This window comes from Linepithema humile, chromosome 6, assembly GCF_040581485.1.
Source record: "Linepithema humile isolate Giens D197 chromosome 6, Lhum_UNIL_v1.0, whole genome shotgun sequence".
NCBI lineage: Eukaryota > Metazoa > Arthropoda > Insecta > Hymenoptera > Formicidae > Linepithema > Linepithema humile.
The window spans coordinates 20106637-20124356 of record NC_090133.1 but is presented as its reverse complement, the minus strand read 5'-3'; the positions used below and the strand labels follow the sequence as shown (position 1 = coordinate 20124356).

Below are 17720 nucleotides of genomic sequence, written 5' to 3'. Positions count from 1 at the left end.
AAATGAAAACGCGCGCTCGCACAACGTGAAGTGAGGATATAACGTTTAATATATGAACATATGAAATATCATCGTTTATTTGATCAACATGATGCTACAGCGAGTAATCGATTATCCGGCAGTTTCTGTGACGCAAATTAGCTAGCCCGTGTCCAATTAAAACAAAGAGGGAAAAGAAGGAAAGAGCTGAAGCGAATTAACGCGAAAACGGCATGGAAAAAATCACCACCCTCAATAATTATGCAGAATCAGTATTTCTCGTAATAAGAAATATCTAATGAAGAAATGCAAGAGCGCTTTCCGGATATTAGCTCGCCGGTATAAAAGGCGATGGAAATAAAGAGGACGATGAGAAGTGACGCTGCGACGGGCGCTTTTATTCGCTCCGTAGATTCTTAAGATTCCTCACGGTGCACCGGCTGTCGTTTCGTACGAGCTCTCTCGCTGCGTATCGTAGCCATATTTTATCTATAGTTGAGAGAAGAATGATCCAGTAAGGATGAAGCGTTCCCCATGGAAAGTCATGTGCACGCGCCTCTAATATCCCGCGCCTGATTTTCCGTGCCGCTTGGGGATAATAACGTAATCGATTGCGCTCAAGACAACGCGTTAGAATCTTTGGTTTATCCCCGCACCGCGCATTTGGGGCTAAATGCAGCTGGCCAAATCTCATTTCATGTTTACACTGGATGCATTCAGCGGAGACAACAGTTTAGTAGCAATTGAATGCGGTCGGTATATATACCAGAGATATTCAGCGAATCGAGTTCCATTGCTACTCAAGTGCTACTCGATTGTCGTCTCCGCTGAATGCGTCCATTGACTGCGATATTCATACGGGGCGACATTGAAAACTATTGTGGTACACTCGTATCAATCGACTGCTATTGTAAGTAGCAAGCGCATTTGTACCGAGATTGACACAAAAGAATTACGAGCGCGCGCGCGCGCGCGCGCGCGCCTGAGTTAAGGGAATGAAAAGATTTCACGGAAATTCATTTGCGTGACACTGTAATTTACAATGTCGCATATTCGCGCGGGAGCATTACGGCATTTTACATGTCGCATTTTTATCGTGACAAGACGTATGCACGGTTTTCACATGTTTACATGCATACTTCATACCGTCTTTGCGGAGCACTCGTATCCTTTTAGGTTGCATTATATCTATGCATCTTATCGTGAACGCGCCGAACGGTGAAGGAAACAACTTGTTCCTTTGCGCCCTTTATCTCGCTCTCATTCCCACTCGCCGCGTACTTACTTCCCTCTTGCTTAATTCGCATAGACAGTGCCAGAACATTCTGAGAATTCGTAAGCGCGGCCTTGTCGGCCTCGTTCCGTCGGATTCGCTTGAGAAAACCAGATCCGAGGAAGCGTTAATGTTGCTCAAGCTGATAGAGGAAAATAAAAGTCGGATATCAGCTCGCTTTTTCGAACAGGCGAATTGTTCACCTCAAACACAATGGCGAAACTTCTCATTCGCGCAATATACGATTTCCAAAAATGTGCGCTGAACGCGAATTTTGTCTCGTAAGATTGTGCTGGATTTTTCGCCATTCGCTGGAGAAGCTGAACGGATCGAAGACACGCTCCACGCGAATAAAAGGTCTCCGCCCTAAGCCACTCGTGTTTTTATTACGAGAGCAAGCAAGGGAATCTTGAATCTATAAATATTAACATAATTTGATTTTGCAGACGAAGATTGAATATACGAGTGTAGCAAAATATTATTGCGATGTATAAGATAAATATTCCAGTGACCGTACATATCTCAATTTCCAACCACATTTTGACAGAACAGTTTTTATTTAATAGTTATAAATATGCGATAAAGTTTGTATGTACAAAACATTAAAAATTGTTGTGTAATATTTATTTACATAATAATTAATAGAATAAGTTGAACTGAGAAATAGCATTTTTATTAATTTTAAAAACACGTTTCTTATTAAAAAAATATGTTTTGCGCGTATTTTATATAGTAAATACGGAAGTATGTGTCCGCACTTTTTTCAAATATTTAATCGACCAATTAATAAACGTAATTTTTATTTTATTACAGTTAAATAAACTTTAATCTTTACTATATATGCGAAAAGAGATGAAGAAATTATTATTATTTAGGAGAACAGATTATATCTTGAATATTGATTAACTCTTAAATATCCGATTGGAACATTTACCTTATGTAAGATGATTCCGTGAGCAAGTCATGACGAAACTGAACCCGAGGCACATTAAAATCGTGCAAGACGATGTTTTAACACGCGAACATCCCTACCGTACGTTTTATCGCCATGGTCGGGTCTAATTTCCGAACGTGCCCGAGAGGTCAATGGGGCTACTTATTCCCGGGGCCGATACAAGAATTACTGGCGTATCGATCCCTGAATTTCTATCGTGCCGAGAACGATCTATCTCCCCTTTCGTGACGTAGCCGCGGGCACATCCATCTCGGTATCGGGTTATAACTGACCGAAAGCAGGATTAGCGGAGCACATTTTCGTATCGATATTATATGGCGTAAAAGGGCGACTCTCCCTAATTGCGTCGGGCTGTTGTTTGGCAATGAGCACGCATTGATTCGCGCCGGGTGCGTCGTTTCTCATGATTTTTTGCGTAGGATAAGACGGGCTAAGCCGACGTAGTCGAAGAAGCGTGAAGGAGAAACCGATATTAGCCCGGCGCTTGTTTACACAGGCTATTTCGGCTTATTTAGGGACAATCACCGTGCTTTATTAAGACGGGGAGTAGTACTTACCTCGCGGATAGAATTTCTGATGCGTACACACAAGCAGGCGTATATGTTTCGAGGCTGGTATTTCGGATCAATGTTGTCCTTAGATTTTTCATCTAAATGATATTGCATTTTCTAACGGCTATGGTAATTTTTTTTTGCTGCAGATTTGAAGATGAATTGGCCACTGGTGCTGACTTGCTTCCTGCTACCGCAGTCGTGCATTCTGGGCGCATCGCGTGGTAAGTCATTTTTATTGAAAAATCTCTACTAATGACTAAATCGATTGTCACAGATTTTATATATAGTTATTATATAATATTAAGGATACAATAATAGAATATCTTTTTGTCTCTAATGATATATTAAGTTAAATTAAATTAAATTATCAAAATTTATTTTATCAGTTTATACAATTTTATAATATATAAAATTCATATTACAATTATTATTCATGACAGATCTACTTTTATGTGATGTTTAATATACAGTTATGTATATTAAAAGATAAAAAGATCAGAATTATATAATATACTTGTATAAAATCTCTCGAGGTGTTATTATTGATAGAACGACGCGCCAGATATTTGTAACAAATTGATAAATTCAATTATCATAAATATAGAAGATAGAAGTTATTAATAAGCACAACTAAAATCTAAAATGGAAGCTTTAAAATAGCTTCGAATAAATATTTGTCATAGTCATTTTGGAATTAAGAAACAGTAAAATATAACAAATGTCCGTGTTTAAACTAAAAAGTGTGCACCGTAAGAATGTTTATGAGTCATTTTGCACGAAGATGGCCAGCAATACTATCACGGCTATTCGTTGCACGACTGCTCTAGCATTACCGTCTTTCCTGCTGCGCAACGAGCTGCAAAAGCCGGTCTCTAAAACCAGAAAAACCCTCGAATTGGGTCATTTTTTTTTCTTTCTCTCTCTCTCTCTCTTTCCCTCTCTCTTTCTCTCTCTGTCACCGACGACGTGCGGTAGTTGGGCCACGAGAGGCAGGCGGAAAATCCTTAATCCACCTCGGTCGCTCGGAATCTGGCGTGAACCCGTGCGAAAACAACGTCGAGGGGTGGATTATGATGATTGTAGAAACAACGTGAGAGGGTGTATTCGTATTCCTCCGAATGGGTGGGTGGTTTTCCCAGATGTATTGCACACCCAAGCATGACCCATAACCGTGCCTCTTTTCTCCCGCCGCTGCTCCCCCAAACAGTGCACGGATAGACAAATTAGCCCTCTTTCACCCTTACTCGAGCACGGTCTAAGAGGCTCAGCATTTGTACCAATGGAGCTTATTTTTCCACTAAGCTCCTGCGACTCGGTAACAGATCGTCTTATAATAACGACGGAGACGTCCCTTACACGTAAAAATATATATAATACGTCATTCTCAAAACGCGCTCAATTTAAGGAGTTACGTTACTTTTATCGGAAAAATGGTTCTAATTTGACGGATAATAAAAATTTTTGTTCAGATCTCCGCGTTTTTTTTTTTCACGCGCGTGAAATTCAATCACATCTGATTCTTTTTTGAATTATGGCGTAATTCATCATGCGAATGCGAGCGCGCTCGCAATCTCTTTGAAATGGCGCGTGCGGCTGCACTCGTGCTGCGGTGAGCTCACTACTCTATTTGAAAGTTGTCTGGCAGTGTTAAACTTGTTTAGCCCTATCGAGGCAAATCTCCCCACGTACGAAGGAACGGACACAATCTGAGAGTTCGTCGGACTGACGACCGCGAGTGGAAACTTCGATTTCGAGTACACAAGAGACACTGAGTACGCGTCTCCCTGACGTCGATCCAGGTCAAAGTATATTTTCTCGGTCGCACTCTGATGGCGGCAAACGAACCGCAGCGGTACGCGCGTTCGGAATTTACCAAAGTGAACCCTTCCCCCTTTTGACTTAATTGGCGGCTTTCTCGCACGGGGACCGTCTTTGACTTTCCTTTCAGCGACTGAGAAGTCCGAAACTCGCCGATGGTCAGCGGCGCGAGACAATGTCGTGAAGACTCGCGAAGTAACGAACTGCGGTAACGTTCTGCGCTATCGCATCGGCAAAGTATCATTTCGAAGATATCGAAGATACGAGCGGTCAGCAAAGTATGCTAATTTACTTTATGCATTTTATTTATGCATCGAAATTAATTAATTAATATTTTAATTAAATATAATTTCTAATTTAACTTTATCTATTTGAGAGAATAACTGTCACAGTTTTTATTTTCTTGTTGCTATATCATATAAAATTTTTCCATGTAGCCGATAAGTTCATACAACGAAACTATTCGATCATCCAATTTGCTCTTCGGATAATCTCTCGATTTCCAGTCTATTTGAAGCATTCCTAGTTGTGAAATTCTTGCAGACGCAAAACGCCAGTAAAGTCGCGTCATTTGTTCCTTGTCACGGTAAACCACTTCTTTCGAGTTCTTGAATTTGGTAACTAACTTAATTGGCGGCTTCGAGACGGTCGCGAACCGTCTTTGTGGATTGAAGTGGCACGGGACCACGATGCTTCAGAGGGTCGTGGACGGCAACTAAGAAGCTCGAAACTTGTTAATGGCGTGGGTGTTATGGGACAATAGCGTAAAGACCGTCGAGATTGCGAGGGGACTGCAAGACTTTGTGTTTGATGCAAACTCGACCAATTAAGTCGTTAAAAGAACACGTTTTTCTCTTCTCCAATCGAATGCCAAGTGTGTGGAATATTTTAATTAATATCGAAATATATGGCTATAATCTATGTTTATATCGATTCTCAAAATTAACAAAGCCAATTTTTCAAAAGCGTTTTATTATAAATGCTTGTTGACGCTGCAAATGGTCGAAAATACAAGGATTTTTACAAATCAAGCTTTAAAAGGATAAATATGAGTAACTGCACTATTCGATAGTAGATTTATGACTATCAGTGAGCTTTGCGTATATTTAGCAAATGACAGCGAAATACAATATGGTGGATTGGTCTGCTCAGTGGAGATATAATGCCCTCACATTGGCAAAGCTATGTTCACTGGTTGCCGGCTAGTGGAAACAGTACATCTAAACGCTTACATGGATACCATGTTACGTAGTACGAGAGAAGCACGTTTGTGCCAGTGAATCGCTATTATTTCGAATATCAACGCGGCATTAAGCCGATGTAAACCGGAGGTAAATACGATCCGCAGTCTCCGCAGCCGGCGAATAAAATCATTCGAATACAAATGTCATTTCCGACAATTCGGTTGCTGTTATTTTGACTTGCGTCAAATTTTACCGTCATTTCGACGTAATTGTGGCTTTCAGACACACAAGGAGATCTATATCTTTTGAATAAACACCAAAATGTCATTTTCAGCGAAAAGGAAAAAAAAAAATCTTTTATTAGCATAATCTTAACGTTTTGCATTTCAACAAAAATTTAGTAAAAAAGATAAACCATGTGAAAAATAATCCGTCATATAGAAAAAAATGATTTCGAAATAATTGGCAATTTTTTAGATACATTTCGGCACGGAATGGAATTTTCAATCTTCACACGCACGAGAAAACCAATACTATAATTTTGATTGCTGCGCAGATTGCGAGAGATTCACGCGCGCGACAATAACGTATTAAGTTTTTTTTTTTTTTTGCGTTTGATAACACATGTTTGTCACATTTTTCTCATATCACAGGAATCTTGTTTTAAACTGCGATGCAAAAATTCGACGGATTTAGTTATATCTTTATAATTTCTTTTAAACGCGTGGAGAATATTTGCTTTGAAGTAATCTGCAGCGGGAAAGGATACGCGCCCCCTGATATGAATAACCTTTTTCATCGGGACAGGTTGAGAGTGCGATGGGAGAGGGAGGGAGGAAAAGAGAGTTAATTTTACGACGAGAAAAATGCGCATTTACCGGCCGTTCGCGAGAAAGGGGACGGGGCGGGTGTGCGCCCGAAGCGAAGCGCTGAATTCGTTTCTTGTCCCTCGGCGAGCGGTTTTGTACCTTTGTAATAAAACTGCATTTCCATTTCCGCGTACAGCGCGCGCGTTGAAATTAACGTTACGCGGAGACGGGCATTACACGGAGTTTCCGGTTAATGGACCGTAACGTTTATATCTGGCTGCTCTTGGTAATATATCGGCGACGCGATAAACGCACGCTGCCCGCCCAGCCCATCGACGGCCCAGCACGCTGACGAATCGGCCGGCGTATACGAACTTCGCGGTCTCACGTCGCCACGCCGAGTATAAGTTTATAAGAGCCGTCCGAAAATCTGACGATGAAAAAGGGAATAGCTACTTTCGGGTTATACTACAAGGTGCAAATCCGAAAATCACGGGAGGTAACGATGTCGATCGCGACTATCTCCTCCGTTCTCCCTCTTTCTCACATCTTCCCTCCCGCTTTTACCTTAACCTTATGTGTTTCCCGTCGCCGAGGGTCTTGTTTGTGGACGAGGGCACGGCGCTTTTACGGAGGCACACATAATTTTCTGCGCCGACTGCTTGCGCGTAGACGGTGGGTTCGGTGGATCATCCTTATCTGACCGCCTAGCAGATATGCACGTTCTTCGAGCGAGATAAGGCGCATCCGACGCGGTGAATTTTCGCGATCGTGCGCCGCCTCAAATTGTTCCATCCTCTATGCCTTCTCTCTCCCCGCGAGAAACGTCTGATTTAGTGCTATAATCGCCCGTGGATATTTGCCTTGCGTGTAACATCCGCCGAACGGATAAGCGTGTGTCGCGCTAATACGCTTCGATCGTGTGTACGTGCCAGTATCGAATTATAATTCTGATTTGGTGTATTCCTTGTCGCACTATATTGTTCATAGTTACCATTTACGTACGTACGACTAAATAATTGAATAAAAAATTTGACGTATAACAATAATGTAAGATAAAACAGACAGCAGATTATTTATTAACATAGAAAGACATCGGAAATTGCAATATTAACTCTCGCCAAATCGTTATCTCGACGCGTAACAGCGACGTTAAAAAAATATAATCGTAAAATGTAAATGTATCGTTTCGCCGTGAATTCAATCGGAGCGAAACTATGGCAGGCGAAAGCGTTAAATTTTCATAGTTGTGATATCACGCGGGAACGTGCATAAAGCGATTATATATGGTCGCCCCACGGCCGTCCTTGATCCCTTTCTCGTTTCCGTAGCGCAGAGAGGAACACCGCGCGGAAGGTTAATCAGAGTCAAGGCAAATAAGCGGAGCTACCCGCTCGGTAATTAGCGAGGTCCGTTAAAGTGGATTCCAACACTGGTGCACACACGCGCTTGCGCGCGTCCGTCCGCGTGAGAGAAGCGCAAAAAAGCAGCGTCGCGACGACGATTAAAAGCCAGGCCGACGACGACGCGCCCTTCTTTTTCGCGTGCTGCGCTCTCTCTGTCTCTAATAAAGCCGAAAACGTTTCGTCGGACATTAAACTTGTACGTGCGTCGGAGGAAAATACATTTAAGGCGGCGGATCGGTAATTAAAACGGCGGGATTGTTGTCTGAGAAAATTAAACGCTTGCAATCGACGCGACAGGATAGACACATCGATGCAATTTTATTTTTTCTCCTTTTTCTTTGTTGTCAGTTTATTCAAAGTCTCATCGATATTTCGTTCTTTAGTAATTAACATATAATTAGTATACGAGTATGGTTTAATATTTTGTCCTTTGTAATAATCAATGTAATATTATTAATATTACATTATGTTTTGCAGCGCTGTAATCCGTTTATAGATTTATTCGATTGATAAATCGAATTATGTTTATGACACTAATGCAATTTATTATCTATTTCAACGCTCAATATGCGCATCTCGCCCGGAAATCGTTAATTCGCGCGCCCTCGCATTCTCATTAACTCTCCCTCTTCCCGCGCGTGAAACACTCGAGGCACCGTGTTATCTCGTTCGCTCTATCGAGCATCCTGCGAAAATCTCACCTGCACGCCGCCGCGCGCGAAAGCCGGCGGCATCGAGGAACGGCGCGCATTCAAGCTGCACGCCGTTATCGGAAGGGGCGGTAAAAAAAACCCGACGCGCTTCCGGCGAAGCGGAATAACGTGTGGAGAAGGACGATCGAGGGTAAGGGAAACAACGCGCGAAGGTAGTAGGGAGACGGAAAAGCCGGAGGCTCAGCTCCGACCGAGTTTTTCGGCGGTATTACCGATTTATATTTTACGCCGGATTTACCGTCCGATGTGTATGTTTTTAATATCCTGGATGCGCGCGCGTACCTATGCATCTCTCGCCTGCCGAACGTTCATCGGAGCACAAATGGCTCTTTCTCGTTTCTTTTCTCGTCCTCCCGCCGCCGTTTTCCCATCGTTCTCACTCACCCCCCCGCTTCCCTCCATTTCTACACGAATCCGCGATCTTTTATCCGCTTTCCTTTTTCGCTATCTCTTTCTTTTCTCCGCCGCCGTCTTCGTCGCTCTCGTCGCGCGCCCTCGACATTTCCGTGTCTTTTCCGCGAGTTTCCTCCTTTCCTCGCTTGCCCACTTCGTGATCCTTTAAAATCCTTTTCTTTGTGCTCCTCGCGCTTATTCATTTTCCCGAGTAACACCATCCTCTTGACTCGCCTCTGGCGAGCGTTAATTTCGTTTTAGTACGCTCCTATGCGGCGCTACTACCGGTTGTGCCGTGACTTCATCCGCCGACTTCGTGCGGTGGGTTAGTAAGTGCGCGGACGCGTCACTCGTACTTCGCTTAATTTAATTTTTATATAATATTTATACATTTCACATACGCAAGACACGCGCCGGATCAGCCGTGCTCTTCTTTACGTGCGACTTCTTTCATCAGCTTCAGATTGATTTATCCTTGATAAAATTGTTGAGATACGTACAATCTGTGATGTGCGGTTTTCACGAGCGCAAAGTACACGGAAAGTCTCCACTCCATCTATTCGAGTTGGACGTAAAGAAAAATAGCAATAAAGTATTCATTTTTATTTAATATAATATTTATACGTTTTTTAAATTGATTTATCCTTAAGAAAATTATTGAAACACATAATTTGTGACGCGCGATTTTTATGAATTATCTGCAAAGAAGCACAGAAAGCTTCTTTATCTATTTGCCATTAAGAGGAATAAAAGCCTCTTTTTTCTACTTCGCTTATCTCGCCGTTACTTCCGCAATGATTAAAGTATCGAGAACGGCGAACATGGCGCGAAGATACACTCGTGCCTATTATAAATCGCGACGAATTGAATATTCAACGCGCGTTTCCTCCGGTACGAGTACGAATACACCGGGCGCCGTGGAAACGCGCTCTTGCGATTAAACGCGCGCCCGCCCCCGTGTTTGTGTACGCGATCAAACCTGTTTTTGTTCGTCTGGACCGTACACGGCGAGGGTTCTCCCGGCTGTTCCTCTCGTCGCGGGAAAAGACAGGATAGCAGGGGTCGACACGGCGATGGGAGGAAGAGAGAAACGGTCGGATAGGGAAGACCGAGCGGCGGCGCGTTCCGGATAGTCGGCGCTTTGTATTTGCCCATTAATAGCGAAGTACCATGCCTAGCCGGTTGCCTAGTCGGCGTTGAGAAATTAGCGGAGGCGCTAATTGTGTTATGTAACCTAGTTAGCGATGTGTGCACTTGGCAATTCGAAGCGAAGATCCCCGGTCGTCTGCCTCCCTCCGCGAAACGAAACGATCACCCGCCTCAGGTGCACCTTGAACCTTTCGCGCCTCAAGCACGCGGGCTGCCTACCGAACGAGCTTTTTCGTTCTAATTGCCTAATTGTCGCTGCGCGTCCGTCGTCTTCGTATATTCCTCTTCTCGCAGCCGTCGTCTGCGCGCCGCGACGCCAAGTTGAGGAGCGTCGCTTTGCATAATGTGTACTTACGGCGGGAGCTATTTGTACGCGGTGCTCGATTTCGCTGTGAAAATAGCACTTGCGAACTAATTCCGACATTAGACAATTCCGACAAATACGACTCTGATTTATACATTGAAATGCGGCGAGCATATTAGAATTTTCCGTAAAAAAGAATGCAATAACGTTTAGATCGGTCGAATTTGCACGGTCGGTTGCGTTGCATTCCGACGTAGAGTGCGTCTTATAAACGAAGAAGCGAGCGTAAGCGGGACTGAATGAATTTGCCGGCGGTCGTTCTCGCGGAAACGAGTTTCGCTGTTAGCCTTCGCCCGCGCGAGAACGTGTGTAAACAATGCTACGCATAAGCCGACGGGTGGAAACGAAATGATATTTGCACGAATTAATTTCTGTAAGATTGAAACTCCGGCGCGTCTACATTATTTCCGAGTTTACGAAGGCTGCGGCCGGGGCGAGATATATGTGCGAGCCGTTTTGAGAGGTTACGCGAGCGAAAGAGGGACGCTCGGCAAATACGACTGCGAAGCATTTGGACGATGCAATACGCTCCTAGACGTAAGAATTATACGGTTATAACGGAACCATATCGCTTGCCAAATGGTCCACAACGGCGCGGTTTGGACCACAACCCGGCGTCAATTAAAACTGATGGCTCCACACTGTTCAACGCGGCAATGGCGCGTTCGCAATTTGCAATGACACAACACGGTAAGTGCAGAGTCAGTGCACCCGCCGCGCCCGGTATACGTCTGTATACATCGGTATATAAAGCGCTTTTGCGAGCCTTTCACGAGCCAGTTTCACGCGCGCATCATAGTAAACGCGTCTGCAACGCGCTTCTAACGCCCTTCAATGCTATTACTGCTCCATTGACGAAGCGGGCGACGATCTCCGTCATTTTGCACGAACCTATCCCGCGCTCTGCACAGCTTACGCGCAAATACAATATCCCGCTGCGTCGCACCGCCGATATGAGTGCCTTGTGTGACGAAAAAAACTCGTGGTTTTCCCTCTCAATGTCGCGATATTGAGATCCTCCGTTCCTTAGAGCGATTCCTCGCCCTGTTCCTCGCCCCGTTCCTCGTGACGTTCGGTATCGAGTGAATACGGCGAGTAACTTGAGGAACTTTATCATACTTCTTACACAGGAGACAGCTTTCCCTCGATGGCTTACCGTCTCAAACATTATGACACAATGCCAATGCTCTTACGTCGCTCCTGTCCTTTTGCTTTTCAATCCGTCAGCTCTTTCCGATGTACAGAACCGCGCCTTCTCCAAGGGCTCCCGTGCCGCAATAAATTCATCTCACTCGCCACGTGCCGCGCGCCACGCGAATTGTCAGATCGAGAAACGATTCCCGAAGTGTTTGTCGTGTTGCAAGATCATTCTCGCGGAAACGAGGTGACCCCGATTACCGGATACTGTCAGCCGACACGTCGCTCGTATCGGTTACGAGAGATAGAAATCCGGTGATCTCTCGGATGATCGAAACTCTCTATCACTATCCGGCGATCCTCTCTCGACACTTTTTTTTCCGAGCGCATAGAAACGCGTGCGCACAGGGATTGTCCCAATTTTTTTATCGTTGCGTTTTATTCGACGTTTTATCGTGAGTTTACGTCCCGGTGAAATTTGATGGACTCTCACGGTGCCGTTTTAGCGCCTGTATCAATTTCGACGGAATCACCGCGCAAGGAGAATTTTCTTCGTGACATTCTGATGAAAAGTTACAATAGTTTGCAAAATTCGGAAAAAAAATCTTGTTTTTCGCAATTTTATTTGTCGTTCGTAAAATAGCGACGCGAATAAAGTCTTTACAAAAGTTCTTCCTTTCGACTCATCATTCTTGCAAGAATTTAGAGCGGATTTTTTTTTCTCTCCCTCTAATAATCCTGTTTTTACCACTGTCTTTTTTTTCGTGAAATGTAAAGTGCTGGATAGCGAGGGGAGTCCAGCATGGGACATAACCGCGGAGAGACTGAGATTCGCAAATGTACACAGCCTGGAGATTTGTCTCGCTAAATCTACTCTATGCAGTTCCGCAGGATTGGAAGCAGCTTGCTCTACACAAATGATATACGGTGTACAAAGAAAGATGGAGAAGTTTGGCTAGAGTAATTTCACTCTAGCTAAACAGCATTTCGGAAGATAGACTTTAGTTAATTTCAAACGTACGCATTATACATCTGCATGTTATATAAAAGTATATTACGTACATATTTACGTTATTCGAAAATATTGTTTTTTACTACTTGATGGAAAAAAAATATAATGCAACTCTCGTTTCTTTATGTTACAATATCTTCGTTTTAACATATATTTTTCATATTTACATGAAGAAGAAACCTTCCATTATCAGTCGTTTATTCATTTCATAAAATATTGCAGTCGAACGTTGCAAACACATGTAAAATTCACCGATCTCTCTCCTAAATACTAGACAGTGAAATGTGAACTTTTGTTGTATTATCTCCGTTCCTCCATACACGCGGCAGTCGCATTTAGCAAAACATTATTAAGTCCATACTTATTCGCTTTTAAATGGACTGAAACGCGCGAGGTTGCATAAACACGTACGTACATTCGTGTCCCCGACGCCCTCGTAAACATCCCTGCTAAATTCCACGTGCAGATACGGAACGCGAACTTTCGTTGCCGCGCACTCGGCTATACAATATTCCGCACATGCTGATTTCCATACGGCGCTGTAACGCGTAAGAGTTTTAATCGCATCCGCGCGACAGTAGTCGTACGCACCGCATACATATTGAGCGTATGCATTCTGCGAGACTGGGTCAAGCCACCGTGCACTTCTCTCGGCGCGTATATGTATAAACATCCATTACGCGTATATATTTGCACGCGTAAGCCAGACATAAACGTAAAGTTGCCGGCGCTGGATGGCGGCGGCGAAGTTTCACAATGCGAAATATCGGTCGTTTGGAACCGCCTGATGTCACAAAACACACCATCTGTCACGAATGGAGAGTAGTACCACTATTTTTTTTTTATACGACTAATATAATAGTAAAAATAGAGAAATGAATAAAATTGATATTTTTAATATTGAAAAAAAAAAAAAAATAGAACAACAAAAACTTGTGTTTTTCAGCATTCAGAAGTATAAATATAAAAATCGGTATGAATATAAATATAAATAAATAAATAAAATATATAACAGGTATAAATATGAATGCAATTCGCGGATACAGAGCGAAACAATTAAAGCGTGAATTACTACCTCGGGAAGTATCGATTCGAGAGGGAGAAAGAGAGAAGGTATTTTAAGTAAACTCGAGCGAATCGGCGCCTTCGTTGCCCTTAGTTACGCGCATCGCGATACCCATCGGTCGCCGATCGATAAGCACGAAGTCACCAAAGTGTCGACTTACTTGCGTAACAATTTAATCGACGAATGCCCGCCCCACGACCCTTTCCTCGCCGATAAGCTTTAACGGGAATGCCGGCGCTAAGATCTCGCCAGCCGAAGCCAACTAGGAAAATCGCCGGCCGGAGAATCGAACGCCATTCGGCCAACGCGAGGATTGAATAGAAGCAACGACCAAGGAGGCTCTTCCCCGCTTCCCCGCTTTCCGCGGGCGATCTATTATGTGATTGCTCATTATTGTTTTACGGCTCCGGCGAGTCAGTCAGCGACTGAGAAACTCGGGAAACGAAGAGGGTGACGCGGAGAGGACAGGTTGAAGAAGTGGGTGCCGGCTCTTTCTCTCCTTCCCTTTTTCTCCTTTTTCTCTCTCTCTCTCTCAGAAGAGGGGACGGTAATAAAATTAAAGTACCGATGGGTGCCTCGAGGTCCGTTGATTCTTTCACGGATAATCGAGCGCGGATGGAACGAGGGGCTCTCTCGGAGACCGTGGAACTTGCGGAACGGGTAATTACGCCTCGTGGCAATGTGTTAATTCCGGCGCACATTGTTCATTCCAATCTCGTTTATATCGCGCGGCCAGTGAATTTTAATCGCGTCGCGTCCGACGGCCCCTTTGTGTTTGACGTACAAGATGCAACACACCCGATGCCGTGTAATTTACGCGGGGGAACGCTTTAATTAGACGTTATTTTCCGCGTCGCGCAAAAAGCAAATACCTATTTCTCAGAACTGCATAAAACCATTTGCCCAGATCTAATATCTCAACATTCGTTTGTGACCCAATTAAATTACGAGGTTTTGGTTTAGCTCCGCATTTCAGAGACCGGTCTCGGATTAATGAGAAAAATCGCGGAGTATGAAAAAGAGCGCGCTTTCTCCCTTTTTCTCTCGCGATCGTAAAGACTCCTCGTCACGAAATTGCTTTCACGCAGGCGAACCGTAAGCTTTTCTATGTTGTCGGTAGGGAGAAAACAGATTGCAAGGTTCCGTCGTCACTTTTGTTCGGCGAAGACGCCGCGAGCATCGCGTGGCGGAAGACATCGATAGGTCGATAGACGACGGGTGGTCCGTGTCGGTTCTGGAAAAACGCTCTCGATGCCGGTTTAGTATCGTTTCCGCGAACTCGTTTGCATCGTAGAAAATACAAACGATTTGCTCGCAACAATGCCGGTACGTGTACAGTAAACGAGGTCGCGTAAGCCCCTATAAGCGCCCGGCGGTTCCCCTCCCCGCCCCTTTACCCCGTGGTGGAAATAGAATTCTGCATACTCGCTCTGTCAGTCATTCCCTATCTCTATCCCTTTTTTAGTGGCCTTTCGTTTCTTGCGCGCCGGAAATATCTTCCGGGTGAACGGCCTTCCGGCGAATGACCGTTTCTCGATCTCCGCACGTCGAATATCGCGTAGTTATAAACGCGCCTTTGCGCGCGTGTGCGCTTGAACGAACGCTTTTTGAGCTTTGAACGTTTTTCGCACGAGGTGTGCAGAGGCGACTGCTTCGTCGCCGGTGCATATATTTGCCTTTAACATTCGACGTTTGAAACAAGCTGCTCGATTGGAGATATCAAAGGTGTTAGAGAAATTTACGTTTATATTTGTATATTATTATATATATAATAACGATGGAGAATGATTCTACCTTAGTTCTGCGATATAAAATATAATTTCTTGGCGCAATTTTATTTGTGCAGCAATTTGATTGAATTTCGCGATGGTAATTGAGGATTAATTGAAGATTGCTTTTAACACGCTAATTACTTTTAATCCTGAAAATAATTCCGCCACATTTATTTCGCACTTTGACATTAATGTTGAATGTATAATACGCCTTGTCGAAGAAGAGGCAGGTAGAAACATACGAAACACCATTTCCCGTCGGGACAATAAATACTGGGCGGCGGTGCGACACCCTTGCCTGGTTGAAACAGAGCGGAAAAGGACGTCGCTTCTCCCGTGAACTAATAAATATTCGGATAGCGGCCTTTATAAGCGGATAAACATCTCGATAATTCTCCGCAAGGATATACGAGAACGATTCACACGGCGCGCTGCATTCCAATACAATGCAAGAAGAAATCCTCTTTAGCCACTTTCGACAACCCTCGAGGTCTTTAAATGCCACCCGCAATTCCTTAAAGCTCGATTACAGGATCGACGTTCGTGGTTAAATACTCGCTTTCTTGCAATGAATAGTTTCTTATTCAATCGCGGTAGCGAAATGTTAGTAAAATTTAATCTTGCTTTGAAAGTTGTTATTTACAATATTTTTAAATTTATATATGTAGATATTAAATATTTAATTAAATATTTAATAAATATTAAATTGGTATTAAATTGATATTGAATTGATATTGCATATGTTGCAAAATAAAATTGCACTTTAATTGAATATATGAGAAATGTCAAAAGCAGTCGAATTTGATTTTTATTTTGAAAAATGAATAAATCTTCAAAAAAATATTAAATTTTTGTTTTTATATTCTCAATTTAGATATAATTTTTATTTATTTTTTAAATTATTATACGATTATTGAACACAAAAAAAAAGAAAGAAACTATTGTTGTACATCACACAAGCGATTTCATGTATAAGCGTTTTTGTTTTCATCAAAATCATTAAAATAATGATTTTAGCGATTATTTGAGGTAGGCACGAAGGGACCTCGTCGTAATCAGCATTTTATATTGACGCAAATGCACCGGTGCAGACGTCAACACAATGGAACACGGAATGCTCTTTGTTGTCACCGCCGTCGTTCCGATAATCTCCACGACTTCTCTGTCTCCGCTCAACAGCCCGCGTCCAGAATCATCCACTCGTCTTTTGATCTCGATGGACGTCACTCCACGGCGTCCCATTCATCCGGACTGCACCTCGACGTCAGTCGACCCGAAGCTTTTCCTTCATCTCCATCAGTCGCGCGCGCCCTATTCATCTTTCGGGAGGAGTGTTCTTGAGATATTATTTCATTTAGTCTCTCTCTTTCCCTCTCTCTCTCTCTCTCTCTCTCTCGCCGAACGCACAAAATACTATATCAGTAATATCCATTTACACGCGACGCGCACCACGCGCAACCATTCTCTTTTATCGCGCCGCTCATCGAAGTACATCGTTGCACTCATCAATCAGTCGCGCCGCACACCCGATAAATTTCCACGTGTAATTTATTAAAAGAAATGCAGGCGCACTGCGGAAAATCGCTGTTGCGCGCTGCAATCCTTCTCGCTCGCTCGTGTAAAATTCTACCTCCCGTCCCCTCCCGCGGCCCCTTCCCAATCCGCTTGATTTCCTGAATGCGAGCCAGATTCCACGGGGGAGAGATCCCACTGGGGGGGTATCGACCATCGCGACGTGGGTACGCGTAGACGAAAAACCTTGGCCGCTCGTCCGCGGAACAATGCGTCTCCGCGAAATGATCCGAATTGGCAAAATTATCGGCATTTTACCGCCGACGCTCGAATATTCGGCTCGTCGATCCGGACGGCGCGGCGCGGCTTACGGTCGATTTTAACGATCCGTTGGAGCAGCTGCGGCAAATCGAGCTTTCTCGCGGCTAGGATTCAACCTACTACACGGCGACGTAGGATGGTCGGAGGATACGCGCGGGGAAGAGAGCCGAGGATAACCGTGGGGTTGAGGCAGACGGATGCGAGGAATGAGGAGGGGGAAGGCGGTCGGAAGCTTAAAGCTCGCCCCTGGACTTCGCTTCGATGCCAGGATCGGTAAAGTTCTCATCTCACGTTTATAAGTGG

The 17720-nt window shown here is 43.9% G+C and overlaps 1 protein-coding gene across 5 annotated transcripts in view; it reads left to right on the top strand.

Annotated features, from left to right (window-relative positions):
• The window catches only part of LOC105678911 (uncharacterized), a 264119-nt gene that overhangs the window by 155212 nt on the left and 91187 nt on the right, over positions 1-17720 (top strand). For all 5 annotated transcript variants that reach the window (XM_067358228.1, XM_067358226.1, XM_067358227.1 and 2 more), the window contains one exon: positions 2908-2982. In XM_067358228.1, coding sequence (XP_067214329.1) covers positions 2916-2982 — 67 coding nt within the window. In that variant the 5' untranslated portion in view covers positions 2908-2915. The remainder of the gene's footprint in view (positions 1-2907; positions 2983-17720) is intronic.